This window comes from Bubalus bubalis, chromosome 2 (genome assembly GCF_019923935.1).
Source record: "Bubalus bubalis isolate 160015118507 breed Murrah chromosome 2, NDDB_SH_1, whole genome shotgun sequence".
Taxonomy (NCBI): domain Eukaryota; kingdom Metazoa; phylum Chordata; class Mammalia; order Artiodactyla; family Bovidae; genus Bubalus; species Bubalus bubalis.
Window position 1 is genome coordinate 65,890,144 of NC_059158.1, and position 19,840 is coordinate 65,909,983.

General features: G+C 37.7%; 1 protein-coding gene and 1 non-coding gene across 2 annotated transcripts in view; both read left to right on the forward strand.

The window, feature by feature from the left end:
- The window catches only part of FRZB (frizzled related protein), a 34,232-nt gene extending 22,562 nt beyond the window's left edge, over positions 1 to 11,670 (forward strand). The window contains exons 3-6 of the mRNA XM_006071781.4: positions 3,002 to 3,067; positions 6,824 to 7,028; positions 7,418 to 7,481; positions 10,420 to 11,670. Of these exons, the coding sequence (XP_006071843.1) occupies positions 3,002 to 3,067; positions 6,824 to 7,028; positions 7,418 to 7,481; positions 10,420 to 10,536 (452 nt within the window). The 3' untranslated portion in view covers positions 10,537 to 11,670. The remainder of the gene's footprint in view (positions 1 to 3,001; positions 3,068 to 6,823; positions 7,029 to 7,417; positions 7,482 to 10,419) is intronic.
- Positions 11,671 to 17,558: 5,888 nt separating this feature from the next.
- Positions 17,559 to 17,665, forward strand: LOC112583003. Its single transcript, XR_003107369.2, has one exon. It is a non-coding gene; the product is annotated as a U6 spliceosomal RNA (small nuclear RNA).
- Positions 17,666 to 19,840: the final 2,175 nt, after the last annotated feature.

The following is a 19,840-nucleotide window of genomic DNA, read 5'->3' on the forward strand; positions in this document are numbered from 1 at the left end:
ATAAAATTCCATCCTCCTTTTTACTCTGCTGTTTTATTGAGCTACTAAATACTTCAACTAGACAGATATTTGCTTCTAGCAAGAGCTAGGGATAGGCACACAGGAAAGGCCTTAAGTACACAGTATGGCATTTCTACCTCTGAGGCCAGCAGGAGAAACAAGTGCATTGGGAGGAACAGAATTCAGTCCAAAGAATATAATGGATATATTAGGTCATTAGCTATTAGGAGTCTAGCTAGTATATGTAGTTGTACATATGGTTGTGCAAATATCTACTTGAAAACTTCCTAAGTTATTTTACGATATAATATTTTGGAAAAAATCTCTACCTGGAAGTTTTGTGGAATCCATTGTTTATGCTTCAAGTAATCATATTAGAATCAATCCAGTAATAGTTGGTGTATTTTTCTAAATCTATTTAATTGGCAGTTGGTGTATTTTTGCCAAGAATTTTTTATTAGAACATGTGCAGATTTCTGAAGAATTACAAATATGTAGATAATTTATCTTCATGTATTATTTTTAGTGCTGCTACTGCTAAGTTGCTTCAGTCATGTCCGACTCTGTGTGACCCCATAGATGGCAGCCTACCAGGCTCCCCCATCCCTGGGATTCTCCAGGCAAGAACACTGGAGTGGGTTGCCATTTCCTTCTCCAATGCATGAAAGTGAAAAGTGAAAGTGAAGTCGCTCACTCGTGTCTGACTCTTAGCGACCCCATGGACTGCAGCCCACCAGGGTCCTCCGTCCATGGGATTTTCCAGGCAAGAGTACTGGAGTGGGGTGTCATTGCCTTCTCCAATCTTCTCCTTCTCACTATTTTTAGTGAGTAGTATCTATTTTTAAAGAGATAGAAAAGCACAAATCCATATCTATATGTAGGTGAGGATAATTTGTAAGTCAAAGACTACAGCATTTATTTCTTCGGAAATAGTCTCATCTCAAGAATCTCTCTTTTAAAAATGTGTAACATTTTGGTACAAAAGAAAGCAGCTGTACGGTAGAACTAGATAACTTTTCAGTTTGTTTTAAATGGGAATACAAACGCTTTGCTAATAAAAACGTCATTTTTTGAGGAATCTTCTTCAAATAGCAACCAGCACTGATATGACCTATTGTCTATTGAGATCGTTATTCCACATAAACGGTGTTAAAAATTATCTGCAGAATCAGAGCGCTGCTGTGTGTAGCTCTGAGGACACCCTCGGCTCTCTCCTGGGTGAGAACAGCGGAGCTGCTGCTCCTGCTTTGGAGACCCGTGCTTGTCCCCAGGAGACATGCTTATCTCTAGAGCTGAAAAGTGGAGAAGGTGATGGCACCCCACTCCAGTACTCTTGCCTGGAAAATCCCATGGACGGAGGAGCCTGGTAGGCTGCAGTCCATGGGGTTGAGAAGAGTCGGACATGACTGAGCGACTTCACTTTCACTTTTCACTTTCATGCATTGGAGAAGGAAATGGCAACCCACTCCAGTGTTCTTGCCTGGAGAATCCCAGGGACGGGGGAGCCTGGTGGGCTGCCATCTATGGGGTCGCATAGAGTCGGACACGACTGAAGCGACTTAGCAGCAATAGCAGCAGAGCTGAAAAGAGGGTAGTGAGGTGCTGTTCTCCGAAGGACTGCTACTTCAAACACATTATCCGCGAGTTTAGCTGGAAATAACATTTATTATGATAAGGAAGGGCTTCCCTGGTGGTTCAGATGGTAAAGAATCTGCCTGCAGTGTAGGAGACCTGGGTCCGATCCCTGAATCAGGAAGATCCCCTGGAGAAGGGAATGGCCACCCACTCCAGTATTCTTGCCTGAAGAATCCCATGGACAGAGGAGCCTGGTGGGGCTACAGTCCTAGGGTCACAAAAAGTTGGATGTGACTGAGTCACTAACACACACACAGACACACACACACTTAGAAAACATAATGTCAAAGTGTCAACAAAAACTTTTGCTGTTTGCTGGTCTCCATGCTAACATGAAACACTTTTAAACAAAAAAATTTTTGTTGGCTTCTTTTCTGTGATTCACGTGCCCAGAAATCTTTACCTAAACAAATGCTTTCTCAGGTAATTGTGTATTATTCTCAATTTTTATGTTCACTCTAATGACTAAGATTTTATTATGGTTATGATGTACACATGAGGTGTATTTCTTAGCCAAGTAATCTATCATAAACAATATAGTAATCTACTCTCTAAGATGTTAAATGATTTATCCTATATATGAAACACTTTGAGATAATTAAAACTTTTATTACATATGCTTGTATTATATTAGACAGAAAATGTTCTGGTCACTACTCACTAGATATTTAAAAAACACAGAGCATCTTATTTCAAAATATGTATATAGTAACTTCCTCCTGTAAACATAAAACTACCATTGAGTTTAATACCAGTTATTCTGCCTATAGAAAGTGCTCATGAGAATCACTCTGTTGTACACCTGAAAGTATTATTATAATGTAGATCATGTATACTTCAATTAAAATTTTAAAAAATTAGATCCAAAAAAGAAGGAGGTCATGCCTCTTAAGAACTTCAAAAAGTCCACTGGGTTATAATAATATGTGCTTATCTTATTGTGTTGATTTTAGATCCAAAAGCTAATATTTGGAGGTGCGTTGCATAGTCTGTCAAATGTCTGTGAGGGCAGGTGGCCTGGAGCAGGGGTAACTAGTTACTGAGCTTAAGCATGACTTGCCTCTCGGGTGGCACTCATTCAGCTGCCTGAAGCACTGAGCGTGTCTCTTTCAGGGTTCTGGGGGCATGCTCTCTTCATGCATGGTGGGGAACAGGGTTTCCTCAGGATTGGGACCTTTGACATTGAATAGGCAGCTCTGTAGACAGAACAAATGTGAATGTAGTTGTAGGAGAAAAGGACCAGGCACAGAGAATATGAGCTTCCTTTGCTACTAGATTTGGGTCTGATCTTACCAAAAACTGCATAAACAAAAGAGAGCTAATGTTGAACTTTTGCTCATAATAGATAAAATGTTATGTTTTCTAGAACGCTGCAAATGTAAACCAGTCAGAGCTACACAGAAGACCTATTTCCGAAACAATTACAACTACGGTAAGGATAACTCGGTGATCGATTTACGAACTGCTAGGTTCAGAAAGGGGTTCGTGTGCATGTGTAGATTGATAGAACAACTTACGGATAAGGCTTAAAAACACACAAGGACAGCTTTTAAGAGCATAATCTCTCTGTTCTAAACAATTGAAATGTCTCGTGGGCACTATTCTTGACAAATGCTTGATTTGGGGGATGCATTTCAGGCAGCACGGCTGGCATCTTAGAACCATGCAGTGACTCACACAGCAGTTGAGAGGGGCTCTCCCCTCTCTGATAGGCCGGCAAGGATATGGAGCTGCATGGTCATTGGTTGTGATTCATTGGGGTCAACAGTCAGGGGCTGTAAACCGAGCACTTCAATGCATAAGGAGTGGTTAAAAGAGTCAAACTGGATTTTTCCAAACATTCTGTCTCATGGAAAACATTGACAGAGTTGGAAAGTAACACGGAGTTTGTTAGTATTCAATGAAATGTTGTGTTCTTTGAAAAAGTATTCAAGGAAATGTTTTGTTATCTAGCCTGACCTAGACATGTGCTGTTCTGATAAGCAAAGTATTAACTGAAGAGCTACCAATCTAAATGTAGCTGACAAATTTAACTGGAGGAGGAAAAGCTTCTGTCTCTGTGCCAGGTAATGTGTTAGGTGGTTTCCATACACTGTCTTAGGTGATTTTCTCAACTGCACCATGAAATGTTATATTATCCCTATTTTATCAGTGATTATTGAACCTAAGTTATCCTTCCTTTAATTATTCAGAATGTACTCTTGGATATTCGAATGCTTCAGAGTCACAAATATCAATCACGGTTATACTTAGAAGGGTCAATTAATAGAGTTTTCTAGTTGATAAAATAAGCAACAAATCAGTATTTGCTGTATTCTGTTGGCATTTTATTATGATTCTTCCACTCTGGCATTTATGAGATTAATAAAGTTCATGTTACTATCTCTGCCAAAGACTGTCAGTGTTGAGTAAGTGAATAAACACGGCAATTAAATGGATTTATAAAGTGCCTTCATTACTAAAATGAAGGCTTTATTATTCAGTTTACTTCAGAGAATATAGCACACACACAACAGAATTATTCCTCCTTTTCTATTATTTGGGAATTGGAAGGAGAGAAATGGATAAATCTCTGTAAGAGTAACCTTTGATATCTTTGAAAATACTGTATATTGAAAGATATCAAGTAAAAAATTCAGTGTAGTTAAATCTCTTTAAAATAAATATACCTAGTTCCTCAAATTTTTCTTCAATGGATTCAATTTTTATTTTTTGTTTACTAATTATCTTTAGAGGAATCTATAGTTTCTCTTAGCCAATGGTAGACACACTTTCTAAGGTGGAAATGTAAGAAATCAGATGCCTGGCTGCTGATCTGAGGACACTATCCTCTATAAATTGATGTGAAATATCACAAGGAAAGGAAACTTTTAATTTTTAGGAGATTAACTTTGTAAGATTGAAAAATGCTATATGAACTTTTAAGTTAATGAAGAGTTGTGTTAAAGACAAAAACATAAAAAATTTTATATTGGGAAATTCTACTTAGTTTGTATTTGTTTTACTTATTATTAATTTTTACTTTATCCAGTCTTAGTGCTGCAATGGTTAGTGTTACTATTTTTGTTAAAAGATAAAATGGTTACTAATGGTTACAAGTCATAGGAAGAGAAAATCTTCCAACAAGGTAGCCCAGTGAGTATTATAACAGAAATAGGATACAGATCACAGGTAGTGGAAAAAAGATAATTTCTTTCTCATAGTTAAACAATAACTAGATTTCCCATAGTTTACGAATTTTCACTTCTCTAAGTCTTACTCAGAGCTTCTTTGACAAAGACAGACACTGAAATTATAAAAGAGAAGGAAAACTCCTGAAAATATATTTTAAATTTTAAAATATGTTGATTTTTATCTTTCTTAAATATCTACGTGTGTCTATTGAGAAAACAAACTGGAGGTGGGAGCAAATTGATAATTCAGATGAAACCTCTGCTTCATTCAGATTAATTCAGGTAAAAGCTCTTGAGCTTTGACAAAATTACTTGAATAATAAAGTAAGCCTTGTAGAGAGGTATTTACTTTGGAGTGGGTACATGTGCTAAAAATTTCTAATGAAAATAGTAGACGCACTGGGTAAATAAATCATTAGTTTGAGAACGTTTGCACAGCTCACTAATCTCTAATAGCTGATGAATGCTATGAAGCACAGTCACATAAGCCAGGACACACAAAAATGTGTGCTAGCCGGGGCTGTGAATCTATCATCTGGTTCTCCCAAATGACATTTCAAAAAGGGCAACCTTATCTTTTGTAAAAATAAGAATAGAACACTCATAAAAAAAGACCCCTTCACTCAGAAATCACACCAAGCAGAGAGGCTGGCAGTTACATTTTGCTTGCTATAAGCCCTCATACTTGAGACAACTAATTCTCTGAAGATTGAAATACCTGTGAAGCAAAATTGAGGTTTTGTTCTAAAGTTTTTAGAATTAGTAGCTTAATTCTTATTGTATGTGTGTTGTACTGGTGGAATGTTATTGAATAAATTTCTGTATGGAATTGAGGCATTGATGGAGGGCAATGGTTTATTAGCTGGCTTTATATTTTCATGGATTACTTTTTCCTTTGTAGTCCAAAACCCCTAAAATATGTGGGAAGGAACTCAGATGAAAGTGGTTGGCAGATATGTGCCTAAGAGGCTTTTAAAAAGTACATTCATTTGGATATGTTGTGTTTGCTTCTGTATAAAGTCCATGGATATTGAACTAGAGCAATGAGGCTGCCTGGGCAAAAGCTGTTGGCTTCTTACTAATTGACATTTTTTGCTTCTTCCTAGGCCTTTTCAAAATCCCCTTAGGAAAAAAAGTAAAAAGCTCATTTACCCGAAGTAGGAATCTAAAGAATTTGGCTCTTCCAAAGGAGAGAAATACAGAAAAGAAGCAGAACAGTGCTTTCTATATTCTGAGTCAAATGTTTTGAATTTGCAACTGAATTTATTCTTTTTAAAGCAGTTTTGTCTTTATTTTGAGAAGTCAAGCCCAACCTTATGAGATAAACTGGCTGCCAGAATACCCACTGAGACAGTAGATTAATGCAATTGACGTGTTAGACCGCATTTCATAGCACATGAGTGGGACAGTTTTTATTCAAGCAGAAAATGCAGTATACCTAAACCAGAGTATGAAAGATAGTCTGTACTGAAGAAAGGAGCTGATGTCTGAACAGTGAGCTAAGATGAAGAGGGTGGAAAGATTGCAGAACTAGCCTGAGAACATCATAGAATAGGACAGCTTTACGACATTAAAGAAAACCCTAACTGGTTAGAAAATCTATTAATAGACCTGATGGAAAAAATGCTGACAGTGAAACAAAGCATATTTAGGTGGTAGGTCTTTACATATAGTGAAACTGACATGGTTTAAATTCCTCTTGGCACAGTTGAAACTGTACATATCTAAACAGTTCTCATCATGAAATACACGCACACATGTATGCATATACACACACAAATATAAACGTTCATGCAAATTTGCAGGGGTCAGGGGTGAATATTATGGGGGCAGGTGTTCTGTAGAGTGTGTTACTCACTACTGTCTAAGGAGGCTATATCTGCTTTATTTTTTCTCTCCATTCATTGAACATCAAGTGGATATGAATTGACTAGAAAGAAGTCTACTTGTCTTTTTTGACTGGGGCACCTATTGTGTATCATATTGCCATATCGGCTTTATTGTCTTTTATCCAGTCATTCGGGCTAAAGTTAAAGAAATAAAGACCAAGTGTCATGATGTGACTGCAGTCGTGGAGGTGAAGGAGATTTTAAAGGCTTCTCTGGTAAACATTCCAAGGGAGACTGTGAACCTTTATACCAGCTCTGGCTGCCTGTGTCCTCCACTTAACGTTAATGAGGAGTATCTCATCATGGGCTATGAAGATGAAGAGCGCTCCAGGTAATTCCCTCCTTAAGAATTCAGAATAATTTCTATGCACATCCTATTCTTATTGCATTTCTTTAGAGATCTGACTCTGGGGGTTGCTCTTTGGGATCTGTCTACCTTCTGGGGAATTAAAGATCAGTTTTAGTTGGAGCCTTCAATTCATGTATTAGATAGGAAAGTATATGTGGGAAATTTCTAGGTGTGCATTTTTCTGGGGAGAGGGATCATAATTTTGTTTGTTCTTAAACTGGTCCATGACTCCCAAGTAGTTGAGAATTACTGTTCTAAAACATGGCTGTCCCTTTCTAGTATAAACAGTATGTGTTTCTTGACAATGATTCCTTGTATTTTTCAGTAATATGTTTTAATTTTTCAAAAATGGCTGCTTCTTTAAAATACAGATTACTGTTGGTGGAAGGTTCTATTGCTGAGAAATGGAAGGATCGACTTGGTAAAAAAGTTAAGGTAAGCCTAAATTTTATTTTATTATTTATTTATTTAATTGTAATTTATTTATTTATTTGGCTGCATTGGGTCTTAGTCGCCCAATGGGGATCTTAGTTGCTTGAGTAGGGCTCAAACCTGCATTGGAAGGTAGATTCTTATCCAGTGGATCACCAGGGAAGTTCCAGCCTGAATTTTATATTAAAAGTGATATGCAGAAAATTAAAGTAGAAAGCCAGCCATTTGTCATTTAAACAAAATAACTACCTTCAACTACATGAAAAATATTAAACCCTGATGTGTGTGTGTGTGTGTGTGTGTGTGTGTGTATTACAGACATTACAAAGTCAGGTTTTGGAATATTAAATATATATATATATTTTTTTTTTATTTAAAAACCCAACTTTGTAATGTCTGTTTCATTTAAGGAGCACATTCTCTGTATGTGTATCAGAGATCTAGCTTCAGATACCTGACTTCTCACAGTGGGAAATCTAGCTGTAGTTAGTCCAGCCTTGTTCTTGTGGCTTCATATTCTCAGTAGAGCTCCAGGCTCCTTCTAGCTTATTTTTAAATAAGCTAGAAGATATTGTCATTTTTAAAGATATTGCTTCCACAATCAAGTTTAGCTGGAGGTCATAGCATGGCTGCCCCACCTCTACATCATACCTACATTTCAGGGAAAAAGAAAAGGAGGTAAAAAGAGATTCCAAGCGTCCTACCCAACCACATATTACTTAGGACTGGGTCCATCCCTAGCTGCAAGAGAAGCTGGAAAATATAGGGTTTTGTTTTATTTTTTAGCTGGATATGTTGATTCCTTGAACAATTGCAGTTCTGTGAGTCAGAGAAGATGGAAAGAATAAAGCATGAGTAGAAAACTGTGGGTATTGTCCCAATGTATAGACACCAGTTCCTATGTACAAAGTGCAGCCACGGTCATCTGTATATAAGAGATCTGACCAAATTAGGTTCTTAGAGCAGTAATGTAGCTTTATTTTAAAACCAATGACTCTTAGATTCTGCAAGTGATGCATTTAAAAAAAAATACAGTAAACCACCTTATTATAGAAGGTATCGTTTCCTTTTACTAAGTAAATCTGTTTCAACAAAAGGAATGTGGGGGAAGTATTCAGAGGGATAAAGAATCAAAAAGGGTGTGTGTGCACGGGTGTGTGTGTGTGCACATGTGCACGCACACATGCATTGGCAGGATGGGGAGGGGAGAGTAGGAATTGTACTAGACATAATACATCCTCTTCCTTCTGTGAGTTTGAAGGCTTGGGAAACATTTATGGGGTAAGTTAAACACCCCTGGGCAGTTTATCTTATACATCTGGCACTTGACATAGCAGACACATTTCAGTTTAAGTGACCTACAAAAATACAGAGGGCATTATTTTGCAGGGAGAAAAAACCCTCTAATACGCTCTTTTATTCCCCTGAGTATTATGTCAAAAGTGTGATGTATTTCAAGTTTACTTACGAGAATTCTCTATTTGTGTCTCTTTTCAATTTGTTTGGTGTCTGTTAAAAAGTGGCTCTTCTTTAGTATGTGGGAATCTCTTACTGTCCTTTTAATTCGGTTTTCTGCTTGCTAATGCAGGTAGGAATTTGTCCTAAATTCCTGTACCAGTTGGAAAAGCTTTCAGCATCATTGCTGCAAAGCATGTACCATGGCTTGCTGCTTCTCTTTTGGTACCAAAACAATTATCATCATGTAAAGATACAGGACATCATGGCTTGTTGGTCCTGTTCCTTAGTTGGGCAAGCATTTTTTTTTCATGGCTTTCTACAGGGAGCTCTCAGTTATTATTGTGAAATCACTTATAGTTTCATCTGGTTGCTGATGGGAAGAAATAACTGGAGTAATTTTTAATTCTTACTGTGGTTTTCCAGTCAATTTTGAGGATGTAAAGAAGAATTTTATGAAGGATATTGTTTTTTTTTTTTCAAATAAGAATTGTCCTTCTCAGCTGATTTTTTTTTTTTTTTTGCTCTCTGGGATAGATCAAGAGCAATAAAAATTTTTTTTTATGGTCTTGCCATGCAAAAAAAAAAAAATTAACCTAAGTCTCTGTTATGTTGTTCCAATCAAGATGTTTCACTTGCCTTGGGGAGTTGAAAATCAGACTTTTTTTTTTTAAATATGGAAACCCGATAAGATTGTGGAGTAAAAATGTGCTAAAATGAAGAATTACTGAAAGTAATTGAAAATTGAGAATTTGTTATGTACTAGGAATTTCATATATAACTCTTATTCTTATTTACTACCTATAATATCCATAATATAACTTCCTTTTAATTTATTATATTACATGTGAACATTATTGAAGTTGTCAATATGAAATATTACTAAACTTGATTGTAGTTATTAAAACCATTTGTGATGTGGTCCTTTATAAAACTTAGAATGAGGACAGAAATGTGTTCTGTTTTGTTGTACTTGGTAGATGTAACTTGGAAAGATATTTTTAAAGTACCCCGTCCTCTCTTCCCACTTTCAGTTTTTTCACTGCTCAAATCACTTAGGTTTAAAAGGCTGTGCTCTTATGTGTCACAAGAGAAGAAAATAAAAAATAGCACTTTCTTCAAATTCTCTATGGAAATCTCATATTTGTTGATCACCCATGAAGTACCAGACTTGTGTACGTTACCTCAGGAAATACCCACAGATATCAGTGTTTATTTCTGTCACCATTTACTGACATGGAGATTTTAAGTTTAAAATTTGATATGAAACCATTACTGATATGTTATAGGTGGCCAGTTTTTCAAATTAAAGTATGACATTTACATAGCTTCCACCTCATTGCTACCCCTGGGACATAGATTATACTTTTGGAAAAGTAGTAAAATGCTTTTGAGATCTGATTTTGCAGTCCTAGTTGTTAGAATAATAGAAATGATGGCCCTGGTAATATGTGCTTGTGACTGTTCTCTGTTTTAAATTTCACAGCGGTGGGATATGAAGCTCCGTCATCTTGGACTGAATACAAGTGATTCTAGCCATAGTGATTCCACTCAGAGTCAGAAGCCTGGCAGGAATTCTAACTCCCGGCAAGCACGCAACTAAATCCTGAAATGCAGAAAATCCTCAGTGGACTTCCTATTAAGACTTGCATTGCTGGACTAGCAAAGGAAAATTGCACTATTGCACGTCATAGTCTATTTTTTAGCCACAAAAATCAGGTGGTAACTGATATTACTTCTATTTTTTCTTTTGTTTTCTGCTTTTCTCCTTCCCCCATTCCCTTTTTTGTGGTCTGAGTACAGATCCTTAAATATATTATATGTATTCTATTTCACTAATCATGGGAAAACTGTTCTTTGCAATAATAATAAATTAAACATGTTGATACCAGGGCCTCTTTGCTGGAGTAAATGTTAATTTGCTGTTCTGCACCCAGATTGGGAATGCAATATTGGATGCAAAGAGAGATTTCTGGTATACAGAGAAAGCTAGATAGGCTGTAAAGCATACTTTGCTGATCTAATTACAGCCTCATTCTTGCATGCCTTTTGGCATTCTCCTCACGCTTAGAAAGTTCTAAATGTTTATAAAGGTAAAATAACAGTTTGAAATCAAATGCCAACAGGCAGAGCAATCAAGCACCAGGAAGCATTTATGAGGAAATGACACATGAGATGAATTATTTGCAAGATTGGCAGGAAGCAAAATAAATAGCATTAGGAGCTGGGGATACAGCATTTTGCCTGACTGAGAAGCACAACTGAAGCTAGTACCTGTTGGAGTGTTAAGAGCAGCATTTTTCTTTTGACAATACATTTGATTTGTTTGTGAATATATTGATCAGCATTAGAGCAGTGGATTGTGACCAGACATCAGGTGTTATCAGCATAGCTCTGTTTAATTTGCTTCCTTTTAGATGAACGCATTGGTGTCTTTTTTTTTCTTCTTTTAAAATAAATCTCCCTTGCTGCATTTGACCAGGAAAAGAAAGCATATATGCATGTGCACCAGGCTGTTATTTTTAAGATATGTAGCTCTATAAAATGCTATAGTCAAAAGATGGTAAAATGTACAAGATTCTGGGTGTGTGTATTCATGTGTGTGTGTCCCCATACACTCACACTCAAGCTGAACTGAACGACAGGCCTGTGCACTGGCCTGCACTTTATCATTTGGATTTGTGCTGTTTAATGCTCAGTAAAATATGCTTAATAAAAGGAATTATGGTTGTCAGGAGAGAGGTGATTCTGACTTTTGAAACAAATGCTCACTTTCATTACCCAAGGTGCAGTGGGATCCCCTAGGGACCATGGGGAACAAATGATGCTCTTACTTCTTCCTCCAGTAGGGTTCTTTAAAGCCTGTGCCCAAAATCTGAAAGTCTCATTCTCTTAAATTTATATAGTTGATATTAGTAGAACCAAATTTCTAAGTTGTGGGGTGCTGGAAACACTTATGAAGCAAATGGTTTTGTTTCCTTCCATAAAAACAAACCTGCAAGAATGCAATTCATTCCTGAACAAGTTTCCTAAAATAGTAGATAATGCATCCACATTCTCTCTTTGGAAAGGAAGAGAACGCGCCCTGCCTTCTGACTAACTCCCAGGCCCCAACACTCTCCCTGATCCCAGAAGGAGTTCTCACCTTCGCTACAGCAGGGCCACCTAGTCTTTGAGCTGCCCTATGGTCGCTTTGAGGTATTGTCACCACCTGCCTGTTGGGCTTTATTCTCAGGTGGCTAAGACAGGTCATCTGTTTCCAGATGCTGATGTTGTAGCCCAGAAAGGGGAGTTTGGGTGTCATGGGGTGGTAGTGAAGTCCTGCCGAGGAAGTACTGCACCTCAGTGTTCATTCTGACTTCAACTTGAGCTTCAGGGACTGAGGACTGGAAAACAACACTTCTGCATTCTGCTGTTTGTCTCCTGCCTTTTTCATGTTACCGATGGGGAGAAGGGCAAGCAATCACTGCAGGAGATTCAAAGGAACTGGTTTCTCAGATCCGCAGAATGTCATCAGCTCTTCCAAACCTTAGGAAGAGGAATTTAAGTAGCAAAATCTTTTGATGTTCAGTGAAAGCCACAGATGTTTCCAGCTCCTCCAGTTTTCTTTTTCTGGGGAGAAGGAAATAATATTTGTGTAGAGATTTGATACAATTTATGCTCAATACATATACAAGTATGATATTTATAAGCAAAAGAGGACCAGAATTTAAGATTCGGCAGTGTTTTTTTTTCCACTTTCCATTTGGCTCATCAGTGTGGGGCTCTGCCAGTTACGGTTTTTAATGGTATAAGGTCCAAGAATAAAACACATTTGCTTTCGCAGTTTGGTAGTTGCAATGTCTCCATTAATAAATTATGGATAGGCCTCTTTGAAGGTGTCATGATTTTTTATCTTAATGGTCACATTTCTAATCAGATTGCAAAATCATTTCTACTCTCTAATTGCCGTATCAGAAATACATTTAATTAATGCCCCTCCATGGGCTTTTCTGACAGGTATTAACTTTCAAAGCCACTAAAATTTTAATACACACGTTTCCTTGTCAGTAACCTTGAGATTTACAAATTTAATATTATATTTCTTTGGAAAATCTTGTTCACCTTTAGGATTTTGGTTTTCCTAGCCAAATAACAATATCAAAATGATGTTTTAGATGCAGGCTGAATAAACTAACAAAAATTAAGATAACAGCAAACTTGGATTCTCTTCACGGATATGTGAGTGTTTCACTGTGTCTCAACCAGAGTGTAATCTGATTCAGTGCCATATGTTGCGCTGAGCATTTGGGGGTGGGGTGGGACAAAGCCATGTCATTCCACATCTGCTATAGATTAAGAAAGCAAATACAAAAATTATAATCACTGCGAGTAAATAGCACTACTTACTGTCTTATGCAAGACATTATTTGCTATTATCTTTCAACAAGTAAAATTACTGAAAAGTATTTCAAGAGTGGTATTTATTTAGACAGAATTTTAATATTTTAACCATACAAACTTTCAGGAACCTGGGTGAAAATGAGGTAAAGCAGAGATTTCTAATACTGTTATTGAAATCCAACCGATAGGATTTTAAAATATGGTTACCAGCTGTACTAATATTACCAAAAACAGTATAGTTTTACCTTTGATAATTTTCCTCTTTAGGGTAATAATGCCTGGTAGTGGCTCAAGCACTCTACACAACACTGGCATGTATATTACCTCACGTAATCCTTGCAAATCTGTGAAAGAGGAATTGTTATTTCCATTTTACAGAGAAAGAAATCAAGAATTTAGAACTTCAGAGTTATGTAAGTAGCAGAGCTGGGCCTCAGACCATCTTATTCTTATTCCCCAGTTATATGTTTTTCACCATTGCAATTGCTAATAAAAAAAAATAAAGAGTAGCACTGAAACATACTCATTACCATATGTAAAAGTGATAGCCAGTGGGAATTAGCTGTGTGATGGAGGGAGCTCAGATCCTGTGCTCTGTGACAACCTAGGTGGGTGGGATGGCGGTAGGGGAACCGTGTATACCTATGGCTGATTTATGTTGGTGTATGGGAGAAACTGGGGCTTGCCAGGTGGCCCAGTGGTAAAGAACCCACCTGCTAATGAAGGAGACATGAGATATGCAGGTTTGATCCCTGGGTTAGGAAGATCCCCTGGAGGAGGGCATGGCAACACACCCCAGTCTTCTAGCCTGGAGAGTCCCACAGACAGAGGAGCCTGGCAGACTGTGATCCATAGGATCACAGAGAGTCAGACACGACTGAAGTGGCTGAGCACGCACGCATGGCAGAGACTGACACAATGCTGTAAAGCAATTACCCTTCAATTAGAAACAAAAAGAACCGTGCTTCCTGATGCTGTAAACACCCAGAGCCATCAGCCTGGAGCTAGAGCTGCCCACACTGCTTTCTCCTTAGAGACATTGCGTCATTCAAAATGGCCCCCTTACCATACCTTGAAAAGAGGTTTGCTAGGGCACCTGGATTCAAATTCTCTCTTTGTAACGGACTGGCTGTTTAGTGCACACTCCACGTTCTAAGATCAGGTGAGCTGAGCTGGCTGGAGCCTGTTGGGCAGTGCCTAGAGCATGGGAGGTGTCAGAACTGTTTCACCTTTTACTTCTGAATACTCTCTGTGAGGTGCTCAGTCCTCAAACAGGGCTCTCCCGAGTGCTTAACCAGAGAAGAAAAGTGGCTTCCAAGAGATCCTATCCCCTGCCCTGCTCTCTCCTCCATCTTTAAGATGCCAGACTCAAACCTTGCCCCCACCCCTGCAACTCATCCTCAAGTTGAAGAGAATTGAAATGGTTTTCTTTTTCCTCCTCCAGCCAGGCAGATGTGCTTAGAAAGTAACATGATCAGGAGACAAGATGAATACTTACTCAGTTTTTTAAAAGATAAGATTTTGTAAAAATAACATAGTACTCAATTCTACAAATGTATCACTGGTATTTCAAACATGATTAATTTTGGAAACCAACCAAAATGCTTTTTCAATCACTTTTAAATACAGAGGACAGTAAACCTATAGAAAACTTCTATCTTTGTGCTGGTTATCTCAATGGAGATGTCAGCTTCTAAACTAATTCACTTAATCTTTCAATGCTAAAGTGGAATTGGGCTTTTATACTTTACTATTATCCATTATAAGCATGAAGTAAGAAGTTACTTCACATCAAGGGACAAAGCAGGTCAAACAGTTTTCTCTTAATTATTGGTAAAAGTTTGTCTCTCCAAAAAAGTTATTGTTCATGGTTTAGGTGAGCAAGGAGAGACCTCTGGCAAAGATACGTGTTCTCAATATGAGCTGAATTCTGTCAGAGGAGCTTCTTGGTGTTTTTTGTTTCCTGGGGAGTTCCAGAAATACTAAAATTATATCAAGACAAAGTGTTTATGTTTCAAAAGTGCAGGCTCTGCATTCCAGGCTACACACTGAGGGTTCTCAAAACAGAGGCAGCTTTTATTGAAACTTGGAAATAAGGATAACTCACAAGGACTTGGACTAGTACATACTGGAAAAATAGAAGATAACCCAAGAGCCAGCTAAAAAGGGAACAAGCTAACCCAGGAGTTTCATGGTAAATACTTAAGACTTTGTGGGTCATGTAGTCTCTGTTGCAAGCTCTGCTACTGAGGTTCAAAAGCAAACACTAACATTACATACATGAGTGAGTTCTGTTCCAATAAAACTTTATTTACAAAGACAGGAGGTAGGCTGGATTTAGCCTTTGGGCTATAGTTTGCCTGTCTTCGTGGATCTAATCAAATGCTCCCCACCTAGTGTGAATTATTTCATCATTTGTTGGATTTAATTAAATAGATGGTTTTGGTAGCATAGAGAAATTAACTACTAAGAAAAGTTAGATTTGTGCTTAAGGAGAACTTTGCTTAAAATTTTACCATTAGAAGTTCAGTTTATGTGTTGAACATTATTCTCTTTAGGAATCTGCTTAAAATGCAAGGGCTTAGGAAATATATCCTTAGTATTAATTAAATACTAACTAATATATTAATTAGTACTAATAACTAATATTAATTAAGTACTAACTAATATATCCTTAGTATTAATTAAGTAGCTAGGGCTGAAAGAGGCCCTAGAAGCTGCCAGAGAATACATAGTACCTAGCATAAAGAAAAGAGGATTGAAAGGGGAGAGCCATGATAGGGAGGTGTCTGTCTCCTGGCTTTAAACAGTTATTCATAGGATCCATTTGACCATCCAATAATATTTTTTTTGTTGTTGTTCCTGCAAAGCCACATTCTTTAGGAATAAAGTCCTGCATGAATGAGTGCTCAGATATCCAGACCGAGGGTGCCACTTCGTTCACTGCACACCCATTCAACAAACACAGATTTTGTTGCAAGGCTCAGGGCTAGGAAATGAAGGTAAGAAGTGGAATAGGATAATCCAGCAGGGAAAAATCCACATATAATACAAAATGGCAGAATCTACAAAAGAAGCAAGAACAAAGGGCAATTCTTTTTAAATAAAAAGACCCTCAAACTGCCGGTCTCATTTCTCTCCGGCCCTCCCTCCAGTTCATTCTAGTTCCATGTATTGAAATGTGTTCCTAGGGCTAATTATTCCTTATTTTTAAAGCTGGTGTGACAGTAATAGTGAAAAACTATAAATATGATGGTTGGTAGTTGGTATAAACCTTACTTACTCCTTGCTATTTCCTTAACATTTCCATTAAAGTTGCTCAAACTAGAAAAAGATACTAGGAAGTGTTGCTCATGCATTAAAACCCCCTTGTGTGTTTAACCCATTCACCATAAGCTTGATTTACAACAGCTTCCCTTGCTTGATGAATCCCACATGCCCCATAATTTAAACATCTTAATGTGCCTCTCACTGGAGTGCCTTTTTATTTGAATTTAAATTGATTCTGAAACTGCTCCCAGTCAGAAGTTTGTGTTTGGTAAGCCGTAGCTTACAGTGGAATATGGTCACACCAAGGTCCAATCTGCAAGGTATCGGATGGAGGTTCAATTGCTACCATAATTAACCTAGTTCAGGTTAATTTAACCATAGAATATATACTCCGGCGACTGTTTAATCTGCCACAAATAAATGAATAGCAAAGATCCTGAGCCACTTGACAACTGAAATACAGTTTGTTCATATACATATAGAAGAACCCCAAGTTCATTTCTGGATTTGTGCAACTTATGCTTTTTTAAAGAATATTCAATAGAAGGCAGACAAGATTTTTGTAGCATTCTAAACTTGAGAGCAATCATCCTTGTCTAGTCCAGATAAAACCAAACTTAAACCATTTTAAAAAAGTGGTTTATCATTTCTGCTATTCAAAAAGAGTATGCTGGAAGTCATTTAATGATTCTTCCAGTGATATGGACAGGCTCGCAAACAAAAATGGGAATATAATGAGGCAACGGGTGCACAAAGTGTCCAGAGAGGAGAGGCCTAGACTGCTGAGAACCCAGGGCTCCACAGAGGCTGCAGCCCTGGCCCCTGACTAGCATCACCACAGCCATGTTGATGCAGATCCTCCCCCTAAAACACAGAGGATGGTGATTCTGATCCGGGTAAACAGGCCCACCCTCTTGGACAATTGATTTTTTATCTCTGGAAATTAGGTGGCCTTAAAAATTCCTCAGGCTTGTGCTGGGATGGGCAGCATATATACTAAAATTGGAACAATACAGAGAAGATTAGCATGGCCCCTGGGCAAGGATAACATGCAAGTTCATGAAGCATTCCATATTTTTAAAGAATATTACAAGAGATAAGGAAGGACACTACATAATGATCAAGGGATCAATCCAAGAGGAAGACATAACAATTGTAAATATCTATGCACCCAACATAGGAGCAACTCCATACATAAGACAAACACTAACAGACGTAAAAGGAGAAATTGACAGTAACACAATAGTAGTAGGAGACTTTACCACCCCACTCACACCAATGGACAGATCATCAAAATAGAAAATTCATAAGGAAACACAAATGTTAAATGATACATTAGATGAGATGGATTTCATCCATAGCTTCAGGACATTCCATTCAAATGCAGAAGAATACACTTTCTTCTCAAGTGTACATGGAATATTCTCCAGGATAGACCCCATCTTGGGTTACAAATCAAACCTCAATAAATTTAAGAAAATTGAAATCATATCAAGCATCTTCTCTGACTTCTCTGCTATGAGTGAAAGTGAGAGTGAAGTCGCTCAGTCGTGTCCGATTCTTTGCGACCCCATGGACTGTGTAGCCTACTAGGCTCCTCTGTCCATGGGATTTTCCAGGCAATAGTACTGGAGTGGATTGCCATTTCCTTCTCCAGCAGATCGTCTTAACCCAGTGATGGAACCCAGGTCTCCCGCATTGTAGACAGATGCTTTACCTTCTGAGCCACCAGGGAAGTCCATCAACGCTATGAGACTAGATATCAATTACAAGAAAAAAAAAACTGTAAGAAACACACACACATGGAGATTAAACAACACATTTCTAAATAGCCAACAGGTGACTGAAGAAATTAAAAGGGAAATCAAAAAAAATTTCTAGAAACAAATGACAATGAAAAAAATGACAACTCAAAACCTATGGGATGCAGCAAAAGCAGTTCTAAGAGGGAAGTTTATAGCAATACAATCCTACCTCAAGAAACAAGAGAAACATCAAATAGACAACCTAACTTTACACCTAAAATAACTAGAAAAGAAGAAGAACAACAACAACAACAAAAAAAAACCAAAATTAGGCAAAAGTAATATCTCTGCTTTTGAATATGCTATCTAGGTTGGTCATAACCTTCCTTCCAAGGATTAAGAGTCTTTTAATTTCATGGCTGCAGTCACCATCTGCAGTGATTTTAGAACCCAAAAAATAAAGTCTGACACTGTTTCCACTGTTTCCCCATCTATTTGCCATGAAGTGATGGGACCAGATGCCATGATCTTCCTTTTCTGAATGTTGAGCTTTAAGCCAACTTTTTCACTCTCCTGTTTCACTTTCATCAAGAGGCTTGTTAGTTCCTCTTCACTTTCTGTCATAAGGGTGGTGTCATCTGCATATCTGAGGTTATTGATATTTCTCCCAGCAATCTTGATTCCAGTTTGTGCTTCATCCAGCCCAGCGTTTCTCATGATGTACTCTGCATATAAGTTAAATAAGCAGGGTGACAATAGACAGCTGGAAAAACTGGACAGTATAAGAATGAAATTAGAAACTTCCTAACACTGTTTACAAAAATAAACTCAAAATGGATTAAAGACCTAAATGTAAGACCAGAAACTGTAAAACTCTTAGAGGAAAACATAGGCAGAACACTCGATGACATAAATCAAAGCAAGATCCTCTATGACCCACCTCCTAGAGTAATGGAAATAAAAGCAAAAATAAACAAGTGGGACCTGATTAAACTTAAATGCTTTTGCACAATAAAGGAAACTATACGCAAGGTGAAAAGACAACCCTCAGAATGGGAGCAAATAATAGCAAATCAAACAACTGGAAAAGAATTAATTTCCAAAATATATAAACAGCTCATACAGCTCAACGCCAGAAAAACAAACACTCAATTAAAAAGTGGGGAAAAGACCTAAACAGACATTTCTCCAAAAAAGATATACAGATGGCTAACAAACACATGAAAAGATGCTCAAAATCGCTCATTATTAGACAAATGCAAATCAAAACTACAATGAGATATCACCTTACACTGGTCAGAATGGCCAGCATCAAAAAGTCTACAAACAATAAATGCTGGAGAGGATGTGGAGAAAAGGGAACACTCTTGCACTGTTGGTGGGAATGTAAATTGATACAGCCATATGGAAGACGGTTTTTTTAAGATGGAAATTCCTTAAAAAACTAGGAATAAAACCACCATATGATCCAGCAATACCACTCCTAGGCATGCATCTGCAGAAACCAGG